We start from the raw sequence: 23,407 nt of genomic DNA, 5'->3' as shown, positions 1-23,407 counted from the left end.
GCAACCACGACTTTTATTTCCTTCCATTCCATCATCTTCATTGCTATGTTTCTTTGGTAGCAGAATAATTAGTTAGTGTGGAGAGATGCAAGAACTGATTTCCCAACTCAGTGCCTTCGGGACGGCCAGTCAAGTTACTCTGCCTCTCATTCAGCACCCTTTGAACCATACCACCACGCTGCTGGCCGCGCAGTATGGGACTACCTTCAATGTCGAGGTGACAATCGCCGACCAGACCTTCCAGCTGCTGGTCGACACGGGCATCAGTGATACTTACGTGGTTCGAAATGACTTTGTCTGCATCAATGAAACGACCAACCAAGAGATCAGCCAGGCTGCCTGTGGTTATGCTCCTCACGCCTACCACGAATCGAGCACGTATCGGCTAATCCCCAACCAGACCTTTGGCGTACAATATGGCAACGGCGTCGCCTGCGGAGTAATGGCCCGCGAGGACATCACCCTAGCAGGCATTACCGTTCCCGGACAAGCGATCGGAATTGCTGATCGCAGCCATCCGATGGGCGATGGGATCAACAGTGGCGTGCTGGGTCTGGCCTACCCATCCCTTACCTCTGCCCATCCGCGCAATCACACCGACAACACCACCTTCTGGTTCGACCGGGAGACCTATCGTCCGTTGTTCAACACCATGTACGAGCAAGGGTTGGTCGCGGAGCCCTACTTCAGCATTGCCCTCGCCCACAGCCCGCACAACCTCACCGCGGCCCCCGCGACGACCTTTGGGGGCTATCTCACCTTAGGCGATTATCCCCCAGTCGCCCACAATGCGACCTTTGCCGAGGTCCCCGTGGAGATCCTCAAGAACATCCCTCCCAGTTTCACTTCGGGCAAGCGCACCCGCTCCTACTGGGCGTTCACTGTGTCCGCCGTGACCTGGGGGCGAACCTGAAGCCGATGATTGCCCGCTCATCACAAACGCCACCGCCTTCCAGGCCTTGACCGATACCGGCAATGACTTCAGTTTTCTGCCCATGGCGGTGGTGGATTCGATCAATGCTTTGTTTGATCCACCCGCTGTCAATTCGGAGGCGCTGGGGTACTATCTCGTCGACTGTGATGCCCAGGCGCCCGTGTTTGGGGTCGAGATGGGGGGACAGACCTTCTATCATGAGGGACGAGACCTGATCTATAAGACCGAAGAAGGGTACTGTGTGTCGAGCTTAGCTGCCTCTGAAGATGTGGCCTACGAGGGGATTGTGTTGAATATCCTCGGAGTGCCGTTCTTGAAAAATGTGGTCTCCGCATATGATTTTGGAAAGAATGAGCTACGCTTCGCGTAGAGATTAGATTAAAAAAGATTGTGGATTCTTGTCCATTTGGAAGTAGATTTGGGAGGGGGGAAGGGGGGGTTATGTTTGACGCCTCGGGCTTCTTCTTGGGATGGAGGCTGTCTACACGGTCAAGGTAGAAATGGCTGGGAGATTTAGAGGATTTGACAGTGTGTTCTCATACATTGGGAACTGGAATTCGATGATAGTGAGCGTTTTTTTATGATCAGCATCCAACTATATACACATCAAGCGTTATCTGAACATTCGGGACTTTCTCATGCAAAATGTCACGGTGACATGGAACCCAGCCACAATGTAGAGTGCGTCGAAGGCGAATTAACTACAATTCTCTTGTAGCTTTGGTGGCTATGCTAAAGAAGCTTGCCAAATTGCGCGAAAAGCTTTGTCCTTGATGAGTGTACCTTTTTCGGAGCGTATGCATTGTACTTGAGCAAAGGAAGGGGCAATCAATTCTTAAAATCGTCGCCTGCTGAGCTTTTTAGTTCTTTCTGATCAACATACAAACCCAGATTTCTCTCCATCTTACCATCGGCGGTAATCACAAGCCTGATGCCAGAAAATGAGTTGGTTTTTATGTCGATAGAAGAATCCAAACTCGGTGTGGATCACAGCCCTAACTCAGACCGACACACATTATGTGCCACGAGGACGGCGTGGTCGCTGAACATCGGTTTCGGGATCGTGTGCAAGGAGTTGGCAGATGCTTGGTAGGCGGTCTGCTTCAGGTTATACAGCTGCTGGTGCGCCCGCGAGAATGCCATCGTAGTTTTTCGGGCACTTCTGTATATTCTTTATACTCTATCGGCCACCGGTCGAGCATCTATAGATGTAGCTGTAATCTACAGCCGAGCTATATTAGTTCTGAATTAATAATTTTCTTAAAATAGTTGTCCTATACCAGGCTCGGTAGTCTAAATCGACCACGGCTTCAGATCGGCTAATAGCCCAGATCTCTTCAGTATTGAAACTAATATGGCCTACATTACTCGACAGAGTCGCAAAGCTGTAGTGGGTAGTGGATGCCAGTACCTATATCGACCTAGTTAATGCCGCCACCGGCAGCAGCTGAGCTGTATATAAGTTCGCAAAGAATATAGAAACAGTCTGATAATATATACAGCAGGCGACCATTCCAACTATACAATAAGATTGTTCCAACTAAATAAATAGAATTGTTCTCGAAAGCTACGTTAATCTGCATACTATATTCTTCAAGTAGGTGAATAGAATACATAGAAAAATAGGTATAGTTCTATTAGATTAAATGTTCTATTAGCAGGAATGTAGACTGCGGATTACATCTTGGCGTGCGTACCATTGGCATCAGTGTACTGTTGAAAAGTGACAGCCTTGCAGTTGACCGATTTCACCGGGGTGGCCGCTGCTGGTGATGATCTTAGGGCAGAACAGGAAACAGCCACCAGGAACTTCACTGCAGATTCCAATCATGACGCTAATAATGGTCCAGATGGAGGCATTGCTTTTGCGGGGCCCATTCATACTTTCGAACACGGACCCAGCCCTATTGTAACTGACGAATGACAAAGGTGGACTGCGCAATGGGCTACCGTCCTATGTGGCCCGTCTTGCAATTAGAGTGGGGGAGGAAAGGGGAAAGTCCCGAATGATTGATTGGTGATTGCGGGCAGACAATAGACAGAACTTATGGTGGAGAAGAGAAGGAAGCAAGGTTGAAGTTTGGCATCGATGCCTGAAGGCTTGGCTTTTTTCCCCTCTGGACTGAATCATCGGCGGATAAGTTCTCCACCTACTGAGTACTGTTGGCCCGCCTGTTCCGGCTCGATTGGGAAAATGTGGTCTTGCCCGGTTTGGAGGCGGTTTCTGACCTCAGCTGGTTAGAGAAAAAGAATCCGCCAACTTACACACTAACTAGGCTATTTACAGCTTACTCCGCTGGGTGACTAATGTCTAAGGTAGTCTTACTCGGTTCGGTTCTATACGCCACGTTATTTCTCGCCGCGGTAACAGAGTTTACCACCTTAATCGTCGGGCTCCAGCTTCTACTGCTCCCTACCTATCCAAAAAAAGATCTGAGGTTAATCATCCTTGGAATACCTGTGGTATTTCTATAATCAGGTGGAACCAAGATAGAGAAATCACATCGGCTGGGATTGCAGTGAAGTGGTGTATTTGCCACATCTGGCTCCAACACGACCCCACTGAGTATTATGCTCGCATGGTTGATGGCGAGACAATCCACCTCCAACCTTGAACGCGATCGAGCTCACCCAGTTAGTAGGCATCAACCTCCTCTTGGACTCGCTATTTTGATACACACCTCAGGAAGAATGAATGACCTGTATATCGACAGGCTCCAACCCCTGCAACACACCCAACAGCATCTGGTCCAACTCCATCCCCCCTTCTGCTAGCCTGGCTCTCCACTCTTCGCCCGTCACGATCTCAGGGAATTCGATCGCGCCGGTTAGCTGACTCCCGGGGGAATCATCCGCCCGAAGAACCAGAAGCACCCGTCCCGCCATCTGGACCTGGACCTGGACCCACGATCCCCCGTCCAGCATGCTGACTTGAATCGTAGCCGGGAGAACCGGAAGCCGTCCGTCTCCTCCACAACCGGTCTCCCTATCATCCATACCCGTAAACATAATCGCAGTGTACTCCTCCACTCCACTCCGCGATCCCTTACTCTTCCCGTTCCGATCCGCACTAGAAGATATCGTTGTCCCCGTGAGATCCACCTGCGGGATCACCAGCGCTACACTCACACTCGCCCCCTGCCCCTGGCCCTCTGTGTGCTGTTCGATCGGGGCATCCCGCGTAACCCTCCACAAAGCATCCACCCACCCTCCCGGCGCCACAATCCGCGCCTCGAGACACGGCAACAACGTCTCCAGATAGTTCCTGCGGGCCCGGAACCCGAGTTCCAGAATCGTGCTCGGAGTGGATGCAGAGCGAGAGCCGATACGGCTTGAGGATAAGCGCGGCCCCACCGCTTTCAGCAAGATATTGGTCGCGTGGTCGTAGGCGTCGTGGCCGAAGTTGATTTTCATGAATTCGAGGGCTAGGGCAGTGCAAAGTCAGCGTGGGCGTGTACACTCCACCTTCCTCGAACAAGTGGGTGGTGGGAGACACCTACGGTCCGTCGACGTCCCGCCCACATAGTCATCGGGACTGAGCTTGAAGGCGGCCTGCCGCGAGAAGTCCTGGATCATGGTCGCGCGGTCGTAGCGAGCTTGCATGTACAGCTGCAGGCGGTGCGGGATTACGTCGGGGCCAGTTCCGAGCGGGAGGAGGGCCGCGAGGGCGGCGCCCTTTCCGGGTAGACGTTAAAATTCTCGCTCTCTGTGTCTAGTCTCAGGGATAGAGGGGTGGAAAGGGGGACTTACATCTTCAATAGCCTGAGCGCCGCCTTGGCCTTGGTCTATTGCTTGTACTCAGCATCATTTCAACTTTGGCACCTCGCCCGTGAAAGGGTACTCAAAGGGGGGAATAGCGTACGCGGTAGGAACGGATGCGCGGCATCGCCCAGCAAACACGCTTTCTCGCGCACCCACGTCCGCAGCGCCTTCCGGTCCAACAGACGCCACAGCTTGATGGAGTCGGGGTCCGTCATCGCCAGCAGCGCTTTCATGGCAGGGCTGAATTCGTCGTAGATCCTGAGGAGCTGGTCCTGCGAGCCGGAGACGTCCCATCCTGTGGTCGGGGATTTTGTCAGTATCCAGATATTGACAGGCATATACCACGGATGGAAGATGGGGGAAGAGGCCGCGGGCTAGGGCTCACCTTCGGTACTATGCTGACTCTCCGCATCGGGGTGCAGACACACGAAGTTCAGTTCCGTGCCGTTTCTATAGCCCTCCCCCGCAGGGAAAAGATTATTCGCAACCAGTCCATGAAAAAGATCGCCGGATCACACACAGTGAGAGCACACTTACCGGCACGGATAAATCACCAACCGTCTGTACGTCCCATCCCACAGCTGAAACTCGCCCGGCCGCGGGACCAGATCCTTGGTGGCCGGGTTCGCGTCAATGGCCGCGACCGGGATGAGGAACCGGAAGGCGCTGCCGCCCGAGGGGTGAGGTGATCCGTCCTCCTGCGCAATGATGCTTCGTAGGGTAGACTGTATGATCGATTGTCAGTAACCGTCGTGTTGGGTACAAACGGTGCCCCCCCTGCACCGGAAGAGCGACGGGGAACGGGGAATCTACATGCACCCCATCCGCGCCAATCACCAGATCACCCTCCACGACGCTTCCATCCGCCAACGTCAGCGACGGCGCGGCCGGATCGCACGAGACGACTTTACTCCGCAGGTGGATCGTGACTGGTGTACCGGGTCCCTCGGGGGAGGTGGCTTTCGACTTCAGGGCTTCGTGGAGGTCGACTCTGTGCGCGAATTGCCATGGCTTGATACCCGGATCAGTCATTATGTCTAGGGGAGGTGAGAGGCACGACGTGGTGGACGTACGTGAGGGTAGAGCGAGCGAAGACCGCGCAGGTCTTTGGTTGATTTGACTGTGCCTTGTGAGTCGTAGACGGTCACCTTGCTATTTGTTAGTGTCTGCGACGCTGATCGGGGGAAAAGGGGGCGGTGGAGGCATACATGCTGCACATCGATGCAGTCAAAGTCTTCTGGGCTGATGCCGTAGCGGCGAAGGATCCCGTTCGCCCCCGGCGGAAGGTGGATGGCTGCGCCGAGTTCGGTGGCGAAGCGCGAGGATTCGAAGATCTGCAGGACGCATATCAGCACCGATCAATTGATTCTGCATTGTTGCGGCAATGGTGAGGTAAAGCGGCCGGGGCGGGGGCATGACCTCAACAATATGACCCGCCTGGCGCAGGGCGATCGCGGCCGAGAGCCCGCCGATGCCGGCCCCGGTGATCAGGATGCGCAGGGGCTGTCTCTGGGAAATTGCCATGATGAACGTCTAGCTGTCTGTGCATAAAGGTGAACGTAGAGTTGCGATTGGTTTGGTCATCTTCGGTAGATAAACACCAGAACTCGAACTAAATATCTCAAGTACAGTACATACACCGGAGAAGGTGGGGGCTGGGAACATCAACCACCAACCATCAACCCTAACTCAGCCCCCTCAAACCTGGAACGGCACCTCTGCCTCGAGCGTTTTCCCATCCACGACCGGTGCCTCCGCCCTGATCAGCACGCACAACAACCGCGCCCACCGATCCGTCTCGTTGTCCCACCCGTGCATCGTCCCCCGCTGCACGACCATCTCCCCCGCCCCCACCGGGGTCCGCGACCCGTCGTCCAGCGTCAGCACGATCTCCCCAGCCACCACGAAGATGTAGTCCAGCGTGAGCGACCGGTGCACCATCCCTTTCGATTGCGGCGGGAAGTCGACCACCCGGCAGATCGTGCCGTCGTTCGAGAGCCCCGTGTCCACGCGGCCGAGATCCGTTTCCCCGTTGACGTCCGGTGGGAGTTGCGCGGATGACCACAATCGGGTCAGGAAGGGGCCGTGGTCAGCTTGCGCGGCGGGGATGAGGCTGTCGCGCCAGATGGTGGCGCGGGCGGAGGCGTTGTGGCCGGTGACGATGCGGCGGATTGGGGGGAGCGGTTGGGTGGACATTCTGGTTGCAGGAAGGAGGGGGGGTTCAGGTCGGGGGTGTGGTTGATTGTAGGTAGGACGGGTTCCGGAGAAAAGATTGTAGCGGATGATCGTGGCAGAGGGTGTTGTTGCTGGTGAACTCCATGGTGGGAAGCATGAAAATGCCTCAAAAATATACTTCCACGCTCTGCAATCTGCCTAACACTTTTCTCCGGTGGGGGCCCGTCCCCTCCGACGCCTACAGGATCCGAGCCAGCACCCCAACGAATAAAACCACCCCAAAATACCCCGACCACAGACTAGACCTCTGAACAAAGTACGCAATAGTCCGAAATGACCAACCGAGAATTCCTGTCCACCCTCCGTCCCCGCGACACCAGCCCCCCGGGCGCCCAAGAAAACTGGTACACCATCGCAGCCGTCGCCCTCGCCGCCGCCGGAGCCGGACCGGATGTCACCATTCTCTACCAGCTGGCCACAGAAGACACCTCCCTGTCGGAAGAGAAACACATCCAGCGTCGGCTGAAGGAGGCCATCCTCAAGACCAGTATTCTGTACGGAGTGCCCCGCTCCCTGCAGGCGTTGCTGCCGCTGTTTGCCACGCTGCGCGAGGAGCAGATTGATCACTACGGGCCAAGGTAGTGCCATTCCCACGAGCCCCTCTCTTCCAGCTGTGGACAGTAATGCACCTAGGCTAATGCCAGTTCCGAGATAGAACGGAAGCCCTCGCCAACGGCGAAACCGACGCCGACCGCCAGCGCCGCGCGAGGGAGTACTTCGATACCCTGTGGACGCCCGCGGCGGCGCAGGCCAACCGGGACAAGAATTTCGAGTATCAACCGGATCTATGTAAGCTGACTTCCTATCTTGAGTGGTTACAATCGGTATCTGATGGCAAGGGAAAGACCTCCTCAACCTCGAAAAAATCTACGAACTCTGGATCAGCGAGGACACGATTCTGTCTCCAGTCGAGACGCAGATGTGCAACCTGGCGGCGTTGGTCTGCGGCGGGTCGCCGGTGCAGGCGATGTGGCATGCCCGCGGGGTCGTGCGGCACGGAGGCACGAAGGAGCAGATTGCGTTCGCGCAGGCGATTGCGCTGGCGGTGGCGGTGGAGTACGGGTGTCGCATTGGGGCGGTGGTGCCGGTGGAGGAGATTCCGTTTGGGGATGTGGCGCCTCATTAGGTGTTTTCTTTTTGGTTTCGGCTCTTGTTTGGGATAGGAGTTTGTGGAGGCTTGCTCCGTGGGCTGTGCAGTGGTGGGATTAAGGACGGCGCAGTTGAGTCGTCGTTGAAGACTCAAGTACAGTGAGTAACAGCATTGGCACCAGGGGGTGCGCTGTACTCTTTCCTGGGGATTCTGGTATTACCGCAGTTCCAGTAAAGATGTTCTACTGTGAGGTACAATCCAAGTCTTGGTGGGAGTATTTAGGAAACACACAAATCGGTATGAAATAGGGGATCATATACCCAATAACTGTAACCCTGTTGCGGTAAACTATGGCGACGGTGGCTACATTCAATTTGTTTCTATATGTTATCCGAAAGCGATGTGATTCTCTCTGCCAGCCAAGGTCAAAGCCGGAACGATGTCCTTAACCCTAGGATGTACAGTAATAGGCACAGGAGGGAATGCTACAGGGAACACGGTTCAACCTAGGCCCCCTCCGCCGGAATAACCGGCAGCACCAAACAATTCTCCTGCCCCTCGCCAAAGTGAATCGCGTTCGTCTGTCCGAACTTGGCCGGAGGTCTACTGCATGTTAGCTACACTTTCTCACCCCTAGAGAAACAGTCAAAGGCTAACTCACCGGTCCACCTCCGAATTATGCTGAAACAGCCCCGAGCCCTCCGTATCGTTGGCCGACACCTCGAACACCAGCCGCCCGCCTTTCTCGACCACCACATTCGTGGGCCACAGTTCCACGTCGCAGGCATAGATCTCACCCGCCTTTACTGGCAGCACATCCACGGACCGGTACTCTCGTCTGGGTAGATAGGGTCGATGGTAGGGGCTTTCGGGGTTCGTCTTGCGGAGACTCACGCGCAGCCAGCCTTTGGTCACGGGGACTGCGTCCCCAGAGGATCCGGTGTAGTGCACCTCGTTGCCTGCGGCGGAGAAATGGCGGAGAGTGGCAAAGACATCGAGTTCCAGGTCCGACGGAGGGGGCGTGCTTCCGCAGTCCACGGAGACGCACAGATGGGCGACGATGTGGCCCGTCACCTCCAACTCCGCGGGTGCAGGAGCAGTCGAGAACTGCAGCTTCATTGCTGTATCGCTGGCACCACTCGAGTCCACTGCGTAGGTCAACCGGCTCGCCGCTTCCTCCGCCGCAGGAGCGTACTTCTCATCGAGCCCTCCCCCAGGAGTCAGATAGTACCGCGTATACACCGTGCGCGCCAGCGGCCACTCCATCTCCTCCCGGCGCGGGAACGCCCGCTCCCCGACGGGGTTATTGAACCCCACATCCCCGCGGCGCAGCGTCAAGCTCACCGGCGCAACCTTCCCCGCCATCCACCCCGCATAGTCATTGTCGCGGAGAAAGGCCTCCAAAAAGCTGTGCTGCACTTTGACCTCCTCGTCGTAGTAGAACGGCAGATCGTGGCGCCCCACAATAAAGCGCAGCCACTTGCGTCCCGCACCCGCCCAGGTGTACCCCTCGACGTTGCCGCGCAGGTGCAGCGAGATCCCGCCCCAGTTGGCCACGGAGAGCACAGGCACTTCGATGTCCTCCAGCCGGAACACGGTCGACGCGTAGTACTCGTCGTCGAGGTAGCGGTTGGCCGCGTTGTCGGTATTCTGGTCGCAGAGGTTGTGGAGGCGGTCTGCCTCGGACAGAGCCCCGTCGATGGGGTCGTCGCCCCATTCCGCCGCGGCGCGATCCGGCCGCCCGTACTGGTTCGTGATCACCTGGCGGTTCCACCAGAAGGAGATGAACCGGTTCGACAGGATGCCGCCGTGCCGGCAGCGGTCGCGGTAGTAGTCCGACATGCCTTCGTGCGGGATGATGCAGGCGAGGCCTTTGGGTTTGAGGGCTGCCACGCGCCATTGCGTGCCTTCAGGAGATTCGGTCAGCATGCGAGGATAGAAAGGAGGAAAAGCACCTTACCGGCATAGTAGCTGACCCCCACCAAGCCCACTTTGCCCGTGCTCCAGGGCTGCTCAGCCGCCCACTCCACCACCTGCGCGAACCCGGCCGCCGTCTCCGCGGACATGGTGTTCAGCGTTCCCGGCGACTGCCCCAGTCCCTGCTCGTCTGCGCGGATGACGATGTACTGGTGGTGTGTCCAGAAGACGGGGTCGGGCGTTTCCCACGCCGAGTATTTGGATTTGTGGGCGGGGTTGACTTCGGAGAAGGACTTGGGGTGGAACCTGTGCGCGGCGATCAGACTTCAGCTTATTGAGATGCAGCCAGGGAGGGAGGTGTACTTCTCGTAGGGAATGTCCTTTCCATAGGGACCGTATGTCACCAGACAGGGGTACTGTCCTTCCTCGATTGGACGATACACGTTGCAGCGGACGAGGCCTCCGTTCTTGAGTGGAACGGATACATTCTTCTCGAAGATGAGGTGGTTCTCCTCGTCGAGTAGGGTTTCGCTCACGTCAGGAAGCATTTTCACTGAAATCCGTGGTTTTGAAGAGAGAAAGTGGACAAGGAGTCTCAATTAGCTTCAGGGATCGGGAATTTGTCTCGTAACAGTAGTAGCGCTTGTAGGTAGATTATATCCCCCCCCCCAGCAACTTGATACGGAAATTAGGGCTCGACTTCCGCCGTTTCTCCACCATCCACAACCCCCACCCCTTCCGTAAGGTCATCACCACTCCCCTCCGATCTCATACCGCGTCAGACCCGGATACAACTTCCCGAGCGTCTTCTCATAGCTAGTCACGAACAACTACATTTCCGGTCAGAACTTATAAAGTACCAACGTTGTCAAGCATCTCTGGGATGACCCACCGAATTCAGTCGCACCCCGTTCAACATCACATTGACAAAAATGTACTCCGCCGCGTTGGAGCCGTTGGGTCGCTCCGCCGGGTCTAAATTCCGGTTGACGGGGCGGTAGCGCGGCACCCGCCGGTAGTGCGAGGGCCAGTGGGGCGGGTTCGGCACTTGCGGTTGTCGGCTTTGCAGGCGGACGGGGAGCGGGTCTTCCGCGCCGGTGAGGACGAGGTGGTAGCTTTGGGGAGTGTGGGTGGATGAGGTTGTCTGGGTCTTAGTTGGCATGTTGAAGTCGGGTTTAACCGTGGTGCTTTGTGTCGTGGTGTGTGTTTGGGCTTGTGAGGGTTGCGAAGAGAATCTGGACGAAGCTATATATCCGAACGACGGGTTCCGGTGGGGGAAGTAGACAAATCGGAAAACAGCCCATCCCGATCAGCACAACCAAAAGTCAAGCTTGTGCACCAAAGCTGATATAGCGTGTATTGGCCCCATCGGTTCCCATGTTGTAGCTCCATTTCTTCCCACCCACCTTGTTCCCAGAGAGCATGGCCACCCCGATCGAAGTGGCGCGCGTCCGCGCCGCCGCCAAAGACGGCCGCATGGCCAACGTCCGATTCCAGCAAGCGCAACTAGCCGCTCTACATGACAGTCTCGGCGCCCACCGCGCTGACATCCTGGCGGCCGTTGTGGCGGATAATCCCCGAGTGAATCCCACCGAGGCCGAAGTCGAGTTTGCATCGGCGCTTCTGGATGTGCGACATGCCTACACGAGTCTCGATTTAAGCACCGCTCTGGCAACCGAGTATCGGATCGCGCGTGGGGAGTCCTCGCCCGCGCGGCGGGTAGGGTTCGGGGTTGTCGCGCTGCGGCCGACCGAGCACTCGCGGCTATTTTCGATTTTCTCGGTGGTCGCATGCGCGCTTGCGGCGGGGAATACGGTTGTCGTGCAGGTATCATCTCCTGGCGTCTGGCTTTGTAGCCTGTTGTGTAGTGGAAATTAACTCGCTCGTGTGCTTTGTGAGACAGGACGACACGACAAAAGCCGTGGACCGACTTCTCCCCACAATTCTCCGCGTGCTTGACTCAGAGATCTATGCCCTGGTGGACGACCTTGACAGTCACAGAAAGGTGCTCTCCACAGCGCTGATGGTTGACCAAACCGGCCAACTGGCAGACGGCCCATGCATCCGCGCGAGAACCGACCTGCCGTGCGCCGCCCTTGTCGATCGCACCGCGGATGCGGACTACGCTGCCCGACAGATCTGCGCTGCGCGTGCGGCCTATGGGGGCGGCTCGCCCCACCACCCGCGCATTGTCGTGGTCAATGAATGGGTGAAGCAGCCGTTTGTGGAAGCACTTCTGCGACATTCGAGTTCTGGACGTGATGTATCCAGAAAGGAAATCGCAGGGAAGGGAAAGCAGGTCGACATGTGGATGGAAGAGGCGGAGCGGAAGGGAGAGATCAACACCATACACGGCGAAGGTTTGACGGTGCTTGATATTAAAGCCGGGTATGGATCCTTTCCTTGGCCGGGTACATCCATTAGGCTGGTGATCTGACAGTGCATGCAGAACACATACCTCGCAGCGATTGATGCAGGAGGGTGGTGGATCACCTCACTTGCTGCTGTTCACGGTGACCGGTCTGGTAGACGCCGTACTTACATTGGACCACAGGTATGTTGCACCCAACCGCCGCGGTTTGATCTTGTCAACTCTGGGCTATTCTGCTGATGGTCTGATCTTTCGGAAGGGAACTGCTGGTGGCATATCTATTCTCCACGCCCGACGTGGCCAAATACTGGAGCCAGCAGATCAACAGCCACGCCACGTTCGCTAACCACATTCCCCAATCCATGCTACGTGAGTGTCGCCCCGTTCCTTCGCTCATTGTTTAGGGCGAAGAATAGCTGATATGGAAGAACAGTCGGACCCGCACTAGCCACAGACCAGAGCATAATCCCCGTCGACAGGCGCTATACAACGTGGATGCTCTCGCGCCCGCGCCCGGAGATGATCACCACGATCCAGGCGGGAGAGAGTGAGCTGAGAAAAGGGCACTTGCTTGCGGCGCTGAGTAAGAATGTAAACCAGCCGCTCCCCAAGACCGGGCAGGGGCCTGGGACTTCGATGGGCTTCTTCGAGCAGGGTATTGTGGTGGGGTTTGTCTTCATTGTTATACCGGTCGTATCGGTGACGGGGTTCTCAGTGTGGACGTTGTTGACAAAGGGGATCTTCTAATTCTGCCTTCTTGACTCTAATGGATTGTTGGATATGTGCATATGTGCTGAATACAGCATTTGGGACTACGTCGGAGAAACTACGAACATGGGCTGTGGCGGGCGCGGCCTGACTACCGTAGCCCAAGGGCCGCAGTTTGGGATTGATAGCTTTCTCGCCCATTTTGACTTGACATTCCAGACAATGGTCTGTAGTGGAAAGAGGAGGGGACGGGCCATGGACCGAGAAAGAGACTTTTGTGAATAAAAAATGGCTACTAACTGCGCAGAGCCCTAAGCCTTGACTGCAGCCTGGTTAACTGGTTGATTCACTCCGAGCTGTGGCTGTCTCAGCACCACTCCCACACCTAGCCCTAATAGGTGACTGAGTCCGGCGAGCTCCTCAGGTTAATAGAACTTGATTTGAAAAGAACTTGAATTGCATCCATTTGCATTGAATTGAATGACTTTGTATTGAATTCCCTTTCTTCACCCCCCCCCTCTGGCCTTCCATTTAATCTCTCTCCACTCCTTCTCTCTCCACTTCTTCTCTCTCCACTCCTTCTCTCTCCACCTCCTCTGGCCACTTCATCTCTCTACTTCCTCTCTCTGCGCATCCTCCCAATCATCACCATCACCATCACCATCACCATCACTGTCCTTCTCACTCTCACCCTCGCCCATCCAACCAATAGCTACTCACTCGATGGCCAAAGACCGTTAACAAGCCTCACAAGGTCTGTACAACGTAGCTCCTTATTCCTAGTGCGTTATTTCCAGCCCCATCCTGTATGCCAAATCCCATACCCCCATTGCATCTTTCCTGGTCGGGAGAACGTGTGCTTTCGCCTTCTGAGTTTCGCTGACTGTCATCCTGCAAACAGATATCACGTCCAGTTCCCACCACGTTTACCTTTCGGTTGTTGCTTTGATGGGTCGGCTTTTCTTGTGGTATCCCCGCCCGAGAAAACTTGCTTTATTCGAGATCACGTTCTGGGAAAAGGTCTTGTTACTGGCGAGCTTAGTTCTGCCAACATGAGTGCAACTGTTTGGGGCAAAAGAGGTGGAGGGAGCATCAAAATATCTGCCTCCAGCCTCCCTAGATGGCCTGCTTGTTCCAGTGGAAACCTGCGATTGACTTGCTCATCTTTTTGACACAGTGTCGCATTAGGCAGGGGTGGTCGATCCGCTGCGGGGCCAGCAGAGCTTTCTTGTACGTCGAGATTGCCTATTCGTCTATGGACGCAAGAGTCCTGACGGATCCAGGCATTTTCTTGACATTCAAGTTTACTCTGAGGACAAACTCAGACCCAAGAGAGGTCAGAGACATTGCTTCAGATGGGAAGTTCAATGGCCAGAACGCGGAGCCCAATAGCTTCCCGCTTGCTCGAGTGCCTCTCTCTGCCGGTACTCAGTTTGAGCTCGCTCTCTTCAAGCCTCGACCCGATGTCTGGGATAAACATGGGGCGATAGCTTCGAACACGCTGACAGGAGGTGTGACTCTTAGTAAGCAGTAGTCGGATTACATCGCCCTGAACAATAAGGCAGTGAGCGCAGAGGCTAAGGCGGAACTTGACAGTCTAGCAGCCCGAGGATGTCGGATTTCAGGCATCGTCTATGGACGTCGGCTCTTGCTCGGCATCTGGCCACAGGACGATCGTCCTTTCCGCTTATATCGCGGCAGTCGGCTGGTGCTTCGGGGGAACGAGCTCTTTTACAGAGCATTCCAGATCCTGCGATACAGGGAAAAGTTGGTTCTAAGCGAGAATTCCATGGATATTGGATTATATCCACTGTGTGAACTTGCTTTGGCTTTACCTGCGAAGCTCTGTGGGTATAAGCCAACTACAAGCCAAACTGTTGCAGGAGTGGCACCAAGGGAGCTTCATACAAAGAGATTGTTCGAGTTCGGCTTGCGTGTTGGCTCGGAGACAGGCTCGACTACGGAAACGTCATATTTGAGAAGCTTTTGGACCCATCAGGGAAGGCGCGATGGCCCAGTTGAGTCAAACACTTAAGACTAGCATAGACTCGCCAACCATGATCTGTCTATGGTTCGCAGACATGAAAAGGTTGAAGCGGATTCTTCAGAAAGCCCGAGAAGGCCATCCGATGCTGAGAACATGGTTAGGCAGTGAGATCTGCCTATCTGCCCCACAGCAATGTGAGGTCGATCCCAGAAAACGGGTATCGGACTCGGCCCACCCAAGCCAGGGGAATGTCGCTCCGGCGCCCAAATCGCCCCGCGTGTTGCGAGCCACAAAAGACACGTGGATTAAGAAAAGGAAGACGGCGAGAATCCCAACCGGAAGCACCAAACAGACAAGGGTTTCTGCAGCAGAAAGCCGAGGAGATCGCATTGTGCCAATCGGTTTACGCTCAACGCACATGTTCATAGAATGTGGGACATGGCGGCGTTTGTGCTCAAGCCGCTGGACGTCAATCCAGATAAGACCGCTCGCAGGGTGCAACGAGTCCTGTTTGACAAATTTCGATTCACGAACAATTTATCCTTCGGGCGCTCTAATATCCCTGACCTTTCCCAGACACCGGGAATCGCAAGGTGGGATGATGCTAAGCGAAAATGGAGAAAACTGACCTCTGGCGGAGTCCTAATATCCCGTAAGGATGATCCAAAGGATTGCCCACTTCCCTTCTTTCCTTTGCTAGAGATGCAATGGCTCTTACATCGGGTCCTCGCGCTAAGCGGAGCTGGTGAGTTTGCAACATGGGGTAAGAATGACGCCGATTCTGATTCCGATGCCTTGCTTCCCTGTTTCGGATGAGGATCTGGGAAGCTTTGAACTTGTGCAGAGAATCCCCCTGATGGGGAAAACCAAGTTCCCTTAGAGTTGCCATTCGGAGCAGAGCAAAAGTGGTATGCGGTTACTTTTTGGTTACTCTCGCCCATGAATCAGAAATGAATCATACTCCTGATTCCACTGCGTTGACCACAAAGGCGGCTGCATGAGCCAAGTGCGCAATCCATCCGTAACTCAGGGCCGCCCTTTCTCCAAAACGCAGGGTCCGTGATAGCGTTCCTCAACTCGTCCAAATCCGTTCTCGTGGATATCTGTGCGGTGGCTATCAAAGAGGAGAAGTGCGTCGAAGAGATACTGGGTCCTCGTTACATGTCCCTGACGGTGGAGCAGATCATGAACCAAGCGCTAAGCTTTTCGGATGAGCTCCACACAGGGGATCTTTACAGGCAGGCGCTCCTAGCCTGTCAGTGCCCGGCAGGCCTTCGGAAGTTGAGATTGGCACTGAGCGATCTTTGCGATAGCATCGATAAGGAGATCACAATGCTGGCAACACAGGAGCAGAAGGCTGACGAAGAGACTTGAAGCATGTGGCACGAGGAGCAGATTTGACTGGAGAGGATATTAGCTTTTCTGATGCAATCGAAATCAGATATCCCGATGCTGACAGTTGAGCTCCACACACCCACGGCCTGAAGCAGCCTAGATTAGCAGTGAACGATCCGTTCAGCAACCATGATAAGGCTATCACAGTGCTGGTGACAGACGAGCAGAAAACTGGTGATGAGTCTTGAAACGTTTGACACGAGGAGTGGGTTGGATTGGAGATGGTGCTAGTTCAGAGACATTGGGTTCCTTGATCCGGATAATTTGACTATCTTCCTTGAACAAAATATTGGCTTCAACAGGGTGTTTTCTTGGTTCTCAACTGTACATTCTACTTTGGACTGCTGGGAAGGGACGGGAGACTCGCCGCAAAAGAGCATTTGTAGCCACAAAACAAAAACCGCGGAATCTCTGTTAGAATAGCTTAGCAGAAGAGAGATAACGAAGAGGTCTTTCAATGCTCTCCTATCTACATTGTAAAGAGATCCAAGTAGCTGTCCTTCTCGGCACCCTCCTATGCCTCCATGTTTCTACTTTGGTAACCACAGGGAATATACCTGTCATCGAGCAATGCCTGAACGTGCGATGAACAAGTATATCAGATATCAGTACAGTACTATAGTATACTATCTGTCGCATGTCTAGTTGTGAGAAGAAATCTGCCTTCATTCTTTCATCTTGTGAGCCATACGTGACATCCACTTATCCCCCCGAACGCCTCCCAAATACCCAAGCGATCCCCAAAGAACACAGATTCAAGCAAGGCAGGAGAGCTCCTACACTCAGGAATCACATTCCATCCACCGTCACCGACTATCACCACAACCCTATCCTACCCCCCTATCCCTTCCCCCCTCCCCCCGATCCAACGCAACCTCACCCCTACACATCCCCCACCCACCTGGCCATAACCCGCCTAACCCACGCGCCCCAAAAAAACAACCCCACGCCACACCCGGCCAACACGCCCACCACCACCGCGCAAACCTCCAACGCCCCATCATACCCGACCCTGTCCACAAACGCACTGGTCCCAAAACTGATCCCGAACCCAATAAACCCGCGGCCGGCACACAGCGCCACCATGGCCACATGCCCGCGGCGCGGATAGCAATCCATACTGTACACGAACGCGGTGACCACGATGCTCACGAAACTGTAGAACAGCGCGTTCATGCCCTCCACCACCCCGGCCCAGCTCCACTCCGCGGGGTACGCGCACGACTTGCCGAAGATGATGCACGCGGCGATGGCCACGCCGAACGGGAGGATGGCCGGCAGCAGGCGGGATTCCGGGTTGCTGTGGCCCGCCGGGTGGTGTTGGGCGTACTGCGTGAGGATGTAGTCGCTGAGCGTGCCGGCGAGGGGCTGCACCACGAAGGCCACGATGGCCTGCGAGCCCATGACTAGGCCCAGGTTGTTGGGCGAGAAGGAGTAGGGCGGGGCCAGGAGCACGGGCGCGAAGACCGCGGACATCACGATGTAGGTTCCTAGTAATGCGCCGGTCGTGAGGATCAGCCACAAGATGTTGGGGATGATTGTTAGCTGGAGGAGGTGCTTGTAGAATTGCGGGATGCGGCGGTAGTTGGGGGTTAAGGTGGGGCACCAGGGGAGGAGGTCGGTGGTGGTGAGGGTTGGGGTTGGGGTTCGGTCGAGGGCCCGCGTGCGGTGTTGGCGCGCGGTTAGCGGGGTTGCGCTGGGGGAGTCGGGGAGGCCGGCTGGGGTTGGGGTTGGGGTTAGTGTGCGTGATTTGTGGAATTGGGGGTAGGGATGAGGATGGGGATGGGGATGGGGAGAAGGTGCTTGCTCACACAGACTGGCCGCGCTGCGCTCATACTTGGTCTCCGTCACGAACACCACGCTCAGCACGAAGGTCACCCCGCTGACAACCGTGAAGATCCCGTACCACCAGCGCCACCCCAGCGCGTTCGTCAGGTACGAGCTCGCGATGATGAACCCCGCCGTGCCCAGCGTCTGCAGCGAGCAGAACCACGCGATCCGGTTGCCCCGCTGGTGCAGGAAGAAGGTCTCCTCCGCGATCAGCACGCACAGCGCCTCGCTCTGGCCCGCCGCCAGCGCCATGAAGTCCCGGCCCCCGATGTGCGACCCCAGATCGCGGGACACGGCGCACCAGATCCCGCCGGCGATGAGGATCACGTTCGAGGCCAGGTACACCGGGCGCCGGCCCACGGTGTCCGCGATCGGCATCGCGATCAGATTGCCCAGCCCCATGTAGAACGAGGGCCAGGTCACCAGGTCGTTGACCCGGCGGTCGTTGTCGTAGTACGTGTTCAGTAGGGGTACCATCACTCCGATGCCGCTGGCGAGGAGGTTTCCGGTCATTGCGTCTGCATCGAGATGAGTGTCTGGCCCTAATTCCCCCGACAGGGGTAAGGCTCTCTTGGGTTGAACATACAGAGTGCCACGATGAACAGGATCAACCACTTCCGCCAGTCGGGGAGATTCAGTGGGTCTATCATCAGCCAGAGCTTAGTACGTCCTCGGCCACTTCTTGGGAAGGGACGGCCTACCGCGTGGATCCGCTGTTGGTTGCGGCACGAGCACGATCTCACCCTCGTGCACCAGCTTCACGGCCCCTAGGAGGCGTGGCTCGGGCTTGAGCTGCTTGTCGTCCTGTGGCTGGCCGTCGGGCGACGCCACCTCCACGAACGTTTCGGTGGGTTTGTGGTCATCCATGATGAGAGGCTGAGGGTGATGAGGATAGAAGAACGAAGCAGTCAACGATGGTCGAGGTGGAACAATGCTCTGCGAGTGCGGGCTGGGAAGTTAGGGTTGATATTCTATCCAAGCCCACGAGTGTAGCCGTCATAAATGCGGGTTTGTCAGCACGGGTATAGGCGTACGTGGTCAGGGCTACAGACCCTGATACACTGACACACGGTGATTTCTGAAAATCCTGGACGCTGAGGCCCGGGCATAGCGACGGATGAAGTGGGGGACGGACGGGTATCTGTGAGGGTGAGGCATTATTTCGGTGGCGCGGGAGGGAAACGCGGGGAAACGCGGGGAACTCGACTCCGGAAGACGCCCAAGATCTAGCGTGGAGTGCGAGAGTGAGATTCCAATTTGCAATTGGATTCCGTACGCGAGAGCCAAGACTGTTGATCCGTCGCAGCCCCCGCTCGGAAATCGATTCCCCCCGAGGTATCGATTGAGGACTCAGCTCAAAGTAGGTTGTGCGCCGATTCCATCTGTCCGGGATTCCAATCGGTGCGGCCAGTTGTCTAACTTCAAGTTACGTGTTGCTCGGCCGGCATATCGTTGCAACGATCGGAAAATAGGGCATGTAATTTCCATACGAGGGGAGGTACAGCAGAGGCAGGATACCTGATACACACTGCATAGACAAGATAGTTCAATAACACGATTGCATTCGAGTTTTCAGTAGCCGACTACCCGGACAGAATTCATCATCATTGGCAACGAATAGGGCAGGGCTCAATAAGTCTTTACACCAGCCAGCTTCAACAACCGGTCATTCAATACGGGCTTTTCCAGCGGCTCATCGCGCTCGTTCGGGTCCACCTCATCGCCAATCTTCGCCTTCCCATGGCCATGGATGTTGCAGTGCGGCCAGTGGGTGGTCGTCTCCCACCGCCGGAACAGCTCCGCCTTCTTCTGGCGATCCTCCTCCGTCGCCAGCGCCGCCGGCGTATAGCAGACATAGATAATAGTCCGGATCGTCTGGCTCTCCGGCTCCGGGAACGCGGCGTAGTGCATGGACCGCGAGTCCCAGAGGATCAAATCGCCGGGCTCGGCGCACACCTTGACGAGCCTACAGCCCTTTTCCTGCTCGTACCAGCGCACGTGCTCCTCGCGAAAGGGGTAGAAGTCGTAGTGCTTGGCGCCGATGCCCTGCGAGCGGTCGGGCGGGTTCAGCGCGAAGAACTCGTCGAAGTGCGCCGACGACCCCTCCATCAGCAGCAGGCCGCCGTCCTTGGGCCCCGCCTCGCTCAGGTTGAGGAATCCCTGCACGCACGACAGCCCCGGCCGCTCGGGCGCCTGGTCCACGTGCGGCCACGGCGCCCAGGTCACGTCCGTCCGGCCGGGGAAGGTCACGTTGATCGTGTCGAACGAGACCAGCAGCTCCTCCGTGCCCCAGATCTGGGCGAACGCGTCCAGGATGGCGGGCTCCTGGCGGGCCTCCCACACGTAGCGCTCGTGCGCCGCGCAGTAGTTCAGGTACATCCCCGCCTTGAAGCTCTGCGGGAGGTGCTCCGCGGTCCAGGTCGTCGGGTCGTTCAGGTCCAGTCCCAGGTTGAAGGATTGCAGCCAGTCCAGTTCCTTTTGCCGGTAGTATGCCGCTTTCTCGCGCGGGATGACCCCCTTCAGGACCACGTAGCCCTGGCGGTAGAAGTCGTCGCGCCAGTCGCCGTAGTGCGTGGGTGCGTGGGTGTTCTCGGGGACGGTCATTGTGGTTTGTTTTGTAGATGGGAGGGTGGATTGTAGAAGATGAACTTGATTCCCTCTTTGAGAGTGACTTTCTGTTCAAGCTTGCTTTCTGATGTGTCTGGAGACTTTTTCATTCCATGCTGTTCAATCATCTCGAGTGAATATATAGATGCGATGCGGGCCTGTGGCCAGAACCCCCCGGGTGAGCTCGGGCGAGTTGCACCCAACCCGTCGGATGTCTTTGTCATCCCCCACCGGAAGCCCTAACACCCAGAGGGGACATGCCGCAAGCCTCGGTCGGAGGGACGAGACGAAGCATTCCCAGGCGGAAGGCTTCTTAAAGTCACTCACGAGACGCATTTGCCATGCAACATAACTCTCTAGTAGTGTCATCACTCGACCATCCAAGTCCTCGCCACCATGCCTCCGCCCGTGCAGCTCGCGACGATGAAAATCCGCCCCCCGACCGTCGGGCACAACGGGTACCAGGGCTTCCACCCCCGGACCGAAATCCTGCCCAAGGGCTGGAACGGCTTCAGCGCGCGGGCCCTGAGCGAAGACCTCGTGGTGCAACACGACGTGGGCATCCGCGTCCGCGACGGCTGCACCCTCTACTGCGACATCTACCGCCCGGTGCGCGACGCCGGCGACCAAGTCCCCGCCATCGTCGCCTGGAGCCCGTTCGGCAAGAAGCACAACGGGATCAGCATGATGCAGAAGGTCCGCTGGGGCTGCGGCGTGCCCGCGGGGTGTCTCAGCGGACTGGAGCGGTTCGAAGGGCCCGATCCGGCCGAGTACTGTCCGCGCGGGTTCGCGGTGGTGAACGTGGACTCGCGCGGCGCCGGGGATTCGGAGGGGTCGATGGTGATCATGGGGGCCCAGGAAGGCGAGGACGGACACGACGTGATCGAGGCGCTGGCGAAGATGCCCTGGTGTAACGGCCGCGTCGGGTTGGCGGGGAACTCCCACCTGGGCATCGTGCAGTGGTTTATCGCGGCCACGCGGCCCCCGTCCCTCAAGGCGATCGCGCCCTGGGAGGCGTGCGCCGACCTGTACCGCGAGCAGTTCGTGCGCGGCGGCGCCTGGGACAACGGCCTCTTCGACCTGATCACCCGCGAGTCCATCCGCGGCCACCACGGGCTCGAGGACTTCCGGGAGATGTACCGTCGCTCGCCGACCATGAACCCCTACTGGGCCGACAAACGCGCCGAGATCAGCAAGATCCGCATCCCCACCTACGTGGTGGCCTCGTACTCGAGCTTCGTGCACACGATGGGCTCCGTGCGCGGCTGGACGGAGGTCGACTCGCCGCACAAGTGGCTGCGCTGGGACCCCTACCAGGAGTGGTACGATCTGTGGGCGGTGCAGGAGTCGCGCGACGAGCTGGCCGCGTTTTTCACCCGGTATCTGAAAGACGAGGAGAACGGGTGGGAGGAGACGCCCCGGGTGCGCATGAGCGCGCTGCGGTTTGGGAATAAGGAGCCGGTGTATCCCATCGTCGAGGAGGACTTTCCATTGCCGCGGACCGAGTACAAAGAGCTCTTCCTCGGTTCGGGGGGGCGTTTGGCGATCTCGCCGACGCAGGAGGAGAGCGTGGTGGTTTACAACGCGGAGAAGAGCGGAGCGGGTCCGGTCGATTATGTCGGGTTTGTGCATACTTTTGCTGAGAAGACGCGTCTGATGGGGCTGCCCAAAGCCGTGCTCTACATGTCCTGCGATGATCTCGACGACATGGTCGTGTACGTGCTGATCCGCAAACTGGACAAGCACGGCCGCGAGATGATCAACGTCAACATTCCGCTCTCCGCCGCGCCCTATCCCACCGTGGAGGCGATCCCCCGTGACGAGTACAGCAACCTGACCATCTACTACGGCCCCACGGGGGTTCTTCGCGCCTCGCACCGCGCCATCGATCGCACGCGCTCGCTGCACCCCCAGTACCCGTTCCACCCACACAGTGAAGTGGACAAGATTACTCCGGGGACGGTCGTCGAGCTGGAGATCGGGCTGTGGGCGATGGGCGTTGACTACGAGGCCGGGGAGTCACTGCGCGTGCAGGTCTCCGGGGAGAATCCGTTGATCCAGGAGGGCAAGTACGCCAAGGCGGAGGTGGAGGTGCGCAATCGCGGACAGCATCAGGTCCACTTTGGGGGGAGGTATCCCAGTCGTGTGATTCTTCCGTTTGTGTAGATACAAAACCAGGCTTTTCTTTAACTTATGTATGTTCAACCTATCCGTCCGATGATTTATTCTATCCTCAGAGAAGACACGGCACAGCAAAATGCTGTTGATTTGAGGCTTTAACGCGTAGCCCTGAATTTCAAGTTTGTCGAAAACTGTCTATAACCCAATCAACCCCAGCCTGATAGCAGAAATAAATATCTCTTGATGCGTAACAACCTCCAAGACCACTACTTTGGCTTCTGGATCCTAGTGGTGGATTTGTGGAAGGTCACTATGGTAGCTCTTGCGTTTGTCTCAATACGTATATCTTCTGAACGTGACCGAAGGAATTGAACACTTCAAACTGCACTGTAAATTCCTTGTTCTACTGGCACTCTCAGTCTTCGGATGGTCATGATGATCGAATCCTTT

At 56.6% G+C, this 23,407-nt stretch overlaps 12 protein-coding genes across 12 annotated transcripts; 5 read left to right on the top strand and 7 right to left on the bottom strand.

Annotated features, from left to right (window-relative positions):
• Positions 1-85: 85 nt before the first annotated feature.
• BO86DRAFT_446319 (acid protease) lies at positions 86-1,461 on the top strand (the record flags this gene model as incomplete). Its single annotated transcript, XM_025676508.1, has 2 exons — positions 86-892; positions 957-1,461. The coding sequence occupies 2 exons, from the start codon at positions 86-88 to the stop codon at positions 1,302-1,304; spliced, it is 1,155 nt and encodes a 384-aa protein (XP_025530152.1). The 3' UTR covers positions 1,305-1,461.
• A 377-nt stretch (positions 1,462-1,838) lies between these two features.
• Positions 1,839-2,077, bottom strand: BO86DRAFT_397123 (uncharacterized protein; the record flags this gene model as incomplete). Its single annotated transcript, XM_025673473.1, has 2 exons — positions 1,839-1,862; positions 1,949-2,077. The coding sequence occupies 2 exons, from the start codon at positions 2,075-2,077 to the stop codon at positions 1,839-1,841; spliced, it is 153 nt and encodes a 50-aa protein (XP_025530151.1).
• Positions 2,078-4,486: 2,409 nt separating this feature from the next.
• On the bottom strand, positions 4,487-5,704 carry BO86DRAFT_276508 (FAD/NAD(P)-binding domain-containing protein; the record flags this gene model as incomplete). Its single annotated transcript, XM_025667273.1, has 6 exons — positions 4,487-4,609; positions 4,685-4,719; positions 4,797-4,991; positions 5,082-5,146; positions 5,234-5,421; positions 5,510-5,704. Coding segments are annotated over 6 exons (801 nt in total), but the record flags the coding sequence as incomplete, so codon positions are not given.
• A 690-nt stretch (positions 5,705-6,394) lies between these two features.
• On the bottom strand, positions 6,395-7,016 carry BO86DRAFT_446318 (cupin domain-containing protein; the record flags this gene model as incomplete). The annotated part of the gene is made up of 2 exons (XM_025676507.1): positions 6,395-6,893; positions 7,012-7,016. The coding sequence occupies 2 exons, from the start codon at positions 7,014-7,016 to the stop codon at positions 6,395-6,397; spliced, it is 504 nt and encodes a 167-aa protein (XP_025530149.1).
• Positions 7,017-7,204: 188 nt separating this feature from the next.
• On the top strand, positions 7,205-8,057 carry BO86DRAFT_397120 (uncharacterized protein; the record flags this gene model as incomplete). The annotated part of the gene is made up of 3 exons (XM_025673472.1): positions 7,205-7,509; positions 7,587-7,720; positions 7,777-8,057. The coding sequence occupies 3 exons, from the start codon at positions 7,205-7,207 to the stop codon at positions 8,055-8,057; spliced, it is 720 nt and encodes a 239-aa protein (XP_025530148.1).
• Positions 8,058-8,527: 470 nt separating this feature from the next.
• BO86DRAFT_442470 (CocE/NonD family hydrolase) lies at positions 8,528-10,486 on the bottom strand (the record flags this gene model as incomplete). Its single annotated transcript, XM_025676316.1, has 4 exons — positions 8,528-8,624; positions 8,683-9,928; positions 9,982-10,244; positions 10,302-10,486. 4 exons carry the CDS (start codon positions 10,484-10,486, stop codon positions 8,528-8,530), a joined length of 1,791 nt encoding a protein of 596 aa, XP_025530147.1.
• Positions 10,487-10,687: 201 nt separating this feature from the next.
• Positions 10,688-11,100, bottom strand: BO86DRAFT_397118 (uncharacterized protein; the record flags this gene model as incomplete). The annotated part of the gene is made up of 2 exons (XM_025673471.1): positions 10,688-10,768; positions 10,831-11,100. The coding sequence occupies 2 exons, from the start codon at positions 11,098-11,100 to the stop codon at positions 10,688-10,690; spliced, it is 351 nt and encodes a 116-aa protein (XP_025530146.1).
• Positions 11,101-11,360: 260 nt separating this feature from the next.
• BO86DRAFT_397117 (uncharacterized protein) lies at positions 11,361-13,056 on the top strand (the record flags this gene model as incomplete). The annotated part of the gene is made up of 5 exons (XM_025673470.1): positions 11,361-11,765; positions 11,842-12,326; positions 12,388-12,492; positions 12,569-12,678; positions 12,743-13,056. 5 exons carry the CDS (start codon positions 11,361-11,363, stop codon positions 13,054-13,056), a joined length of 1,419 nt encoding a protein of 472 aa, XP_025530145.1.
• A 1,081-nt stretch (positions 13,057-14,137) lies between these two features.
• BO86DRAFT_397116 (uncharacterized protein) lies at positions 14,138-16,378 on the top strand (the record flags this gene model as incomplete). Its single annotated transcript, XM_025673469.1, has 2 exons — positions 14,138-14,540; positions 16,059-16,378. 2 exons carry the CDS (start codon positions 14,138-14,140, stop codon positions 16,376-16,378), a joined length of 723 nt encoding a protein of 240 aa, XP_025530144.1.
• Positions 16,379-17,281: 903 nt separating this feature from the next.
• BO86DRAFT_442464 (MFS general substrate transporter) lies at positions 17,282-19,096 on the bottom strand (the record flags this gene model as incomplete). The annotated part of the gene is made up of 4 exons (XM_025676315.1): positions 17,282-18,117; positions 18,211-18,747; positions 18,816-18,872; positions 18,931-19,096. The coding sequence occupies 4 exons, from the start codon at positions 19,094-19,096 to the stop codon at positions 17,282-17,284; spliced, it is 1,596 nt and encodes a 531-aa protein (XP_025530143.1).
• Positions 19,097-19,858: 762 nt separating this feature from the next.
• Positions 19,859-20,833, bottom strand: BO86DRAFT_307100 (phytanoyl-CoA dioxygenase family protein; the record flags this gene model as incomplete). Its single annotated transcript, XM_025667719.1, has 1 exon — positions 19,859-20,833. One exon carries the CDS (start codon positions 20,831-20,833, stop codon positions 19,859-19,861), a length of 975 nt encoding a protein of 324 aa, XP_025530142.1.
• A 399-nt stretch (positions 20,834-21,232) lies between these two features.
• BO86DRAFT_442460 (CocE/NonD family hydrolase) lies at positions 21,233-23,002 on the top strand (the record flags this gene model as incomplete). The annotated part of the gene is made up of 1 exon (XM_025676314.1): positions 21,233-23,002. One exon carries the CDS (start codon positions 21,233-21,235, stop codon positions 23,000-23,002), a length of 1,770 nt encoding a protein of 589 aa, XP_025530141.1.
• Between the last annotated feature and the right edge of the window lie 405 nt (positions 23,003-23,407).

Source organism: Aspergillus japonicus (genome assembly GCF_003184785.1).
Source record: "Aspergillus japonicus CBS 114.51 unplaced genomic scaffold BO86scaffold_9, whole genome shotgun sequence".
NCBI lineage: Eukaryota > Fungi > Ascomycota > Eurotiomycetes > Eurotiales > Aspergillaceae > Aspergillus > Aspergillus japonicus.
Note: the sequence above shows the minus strand (reverse complement) of the source record. Positions and strands in the feature narration are given on the sequence as shown.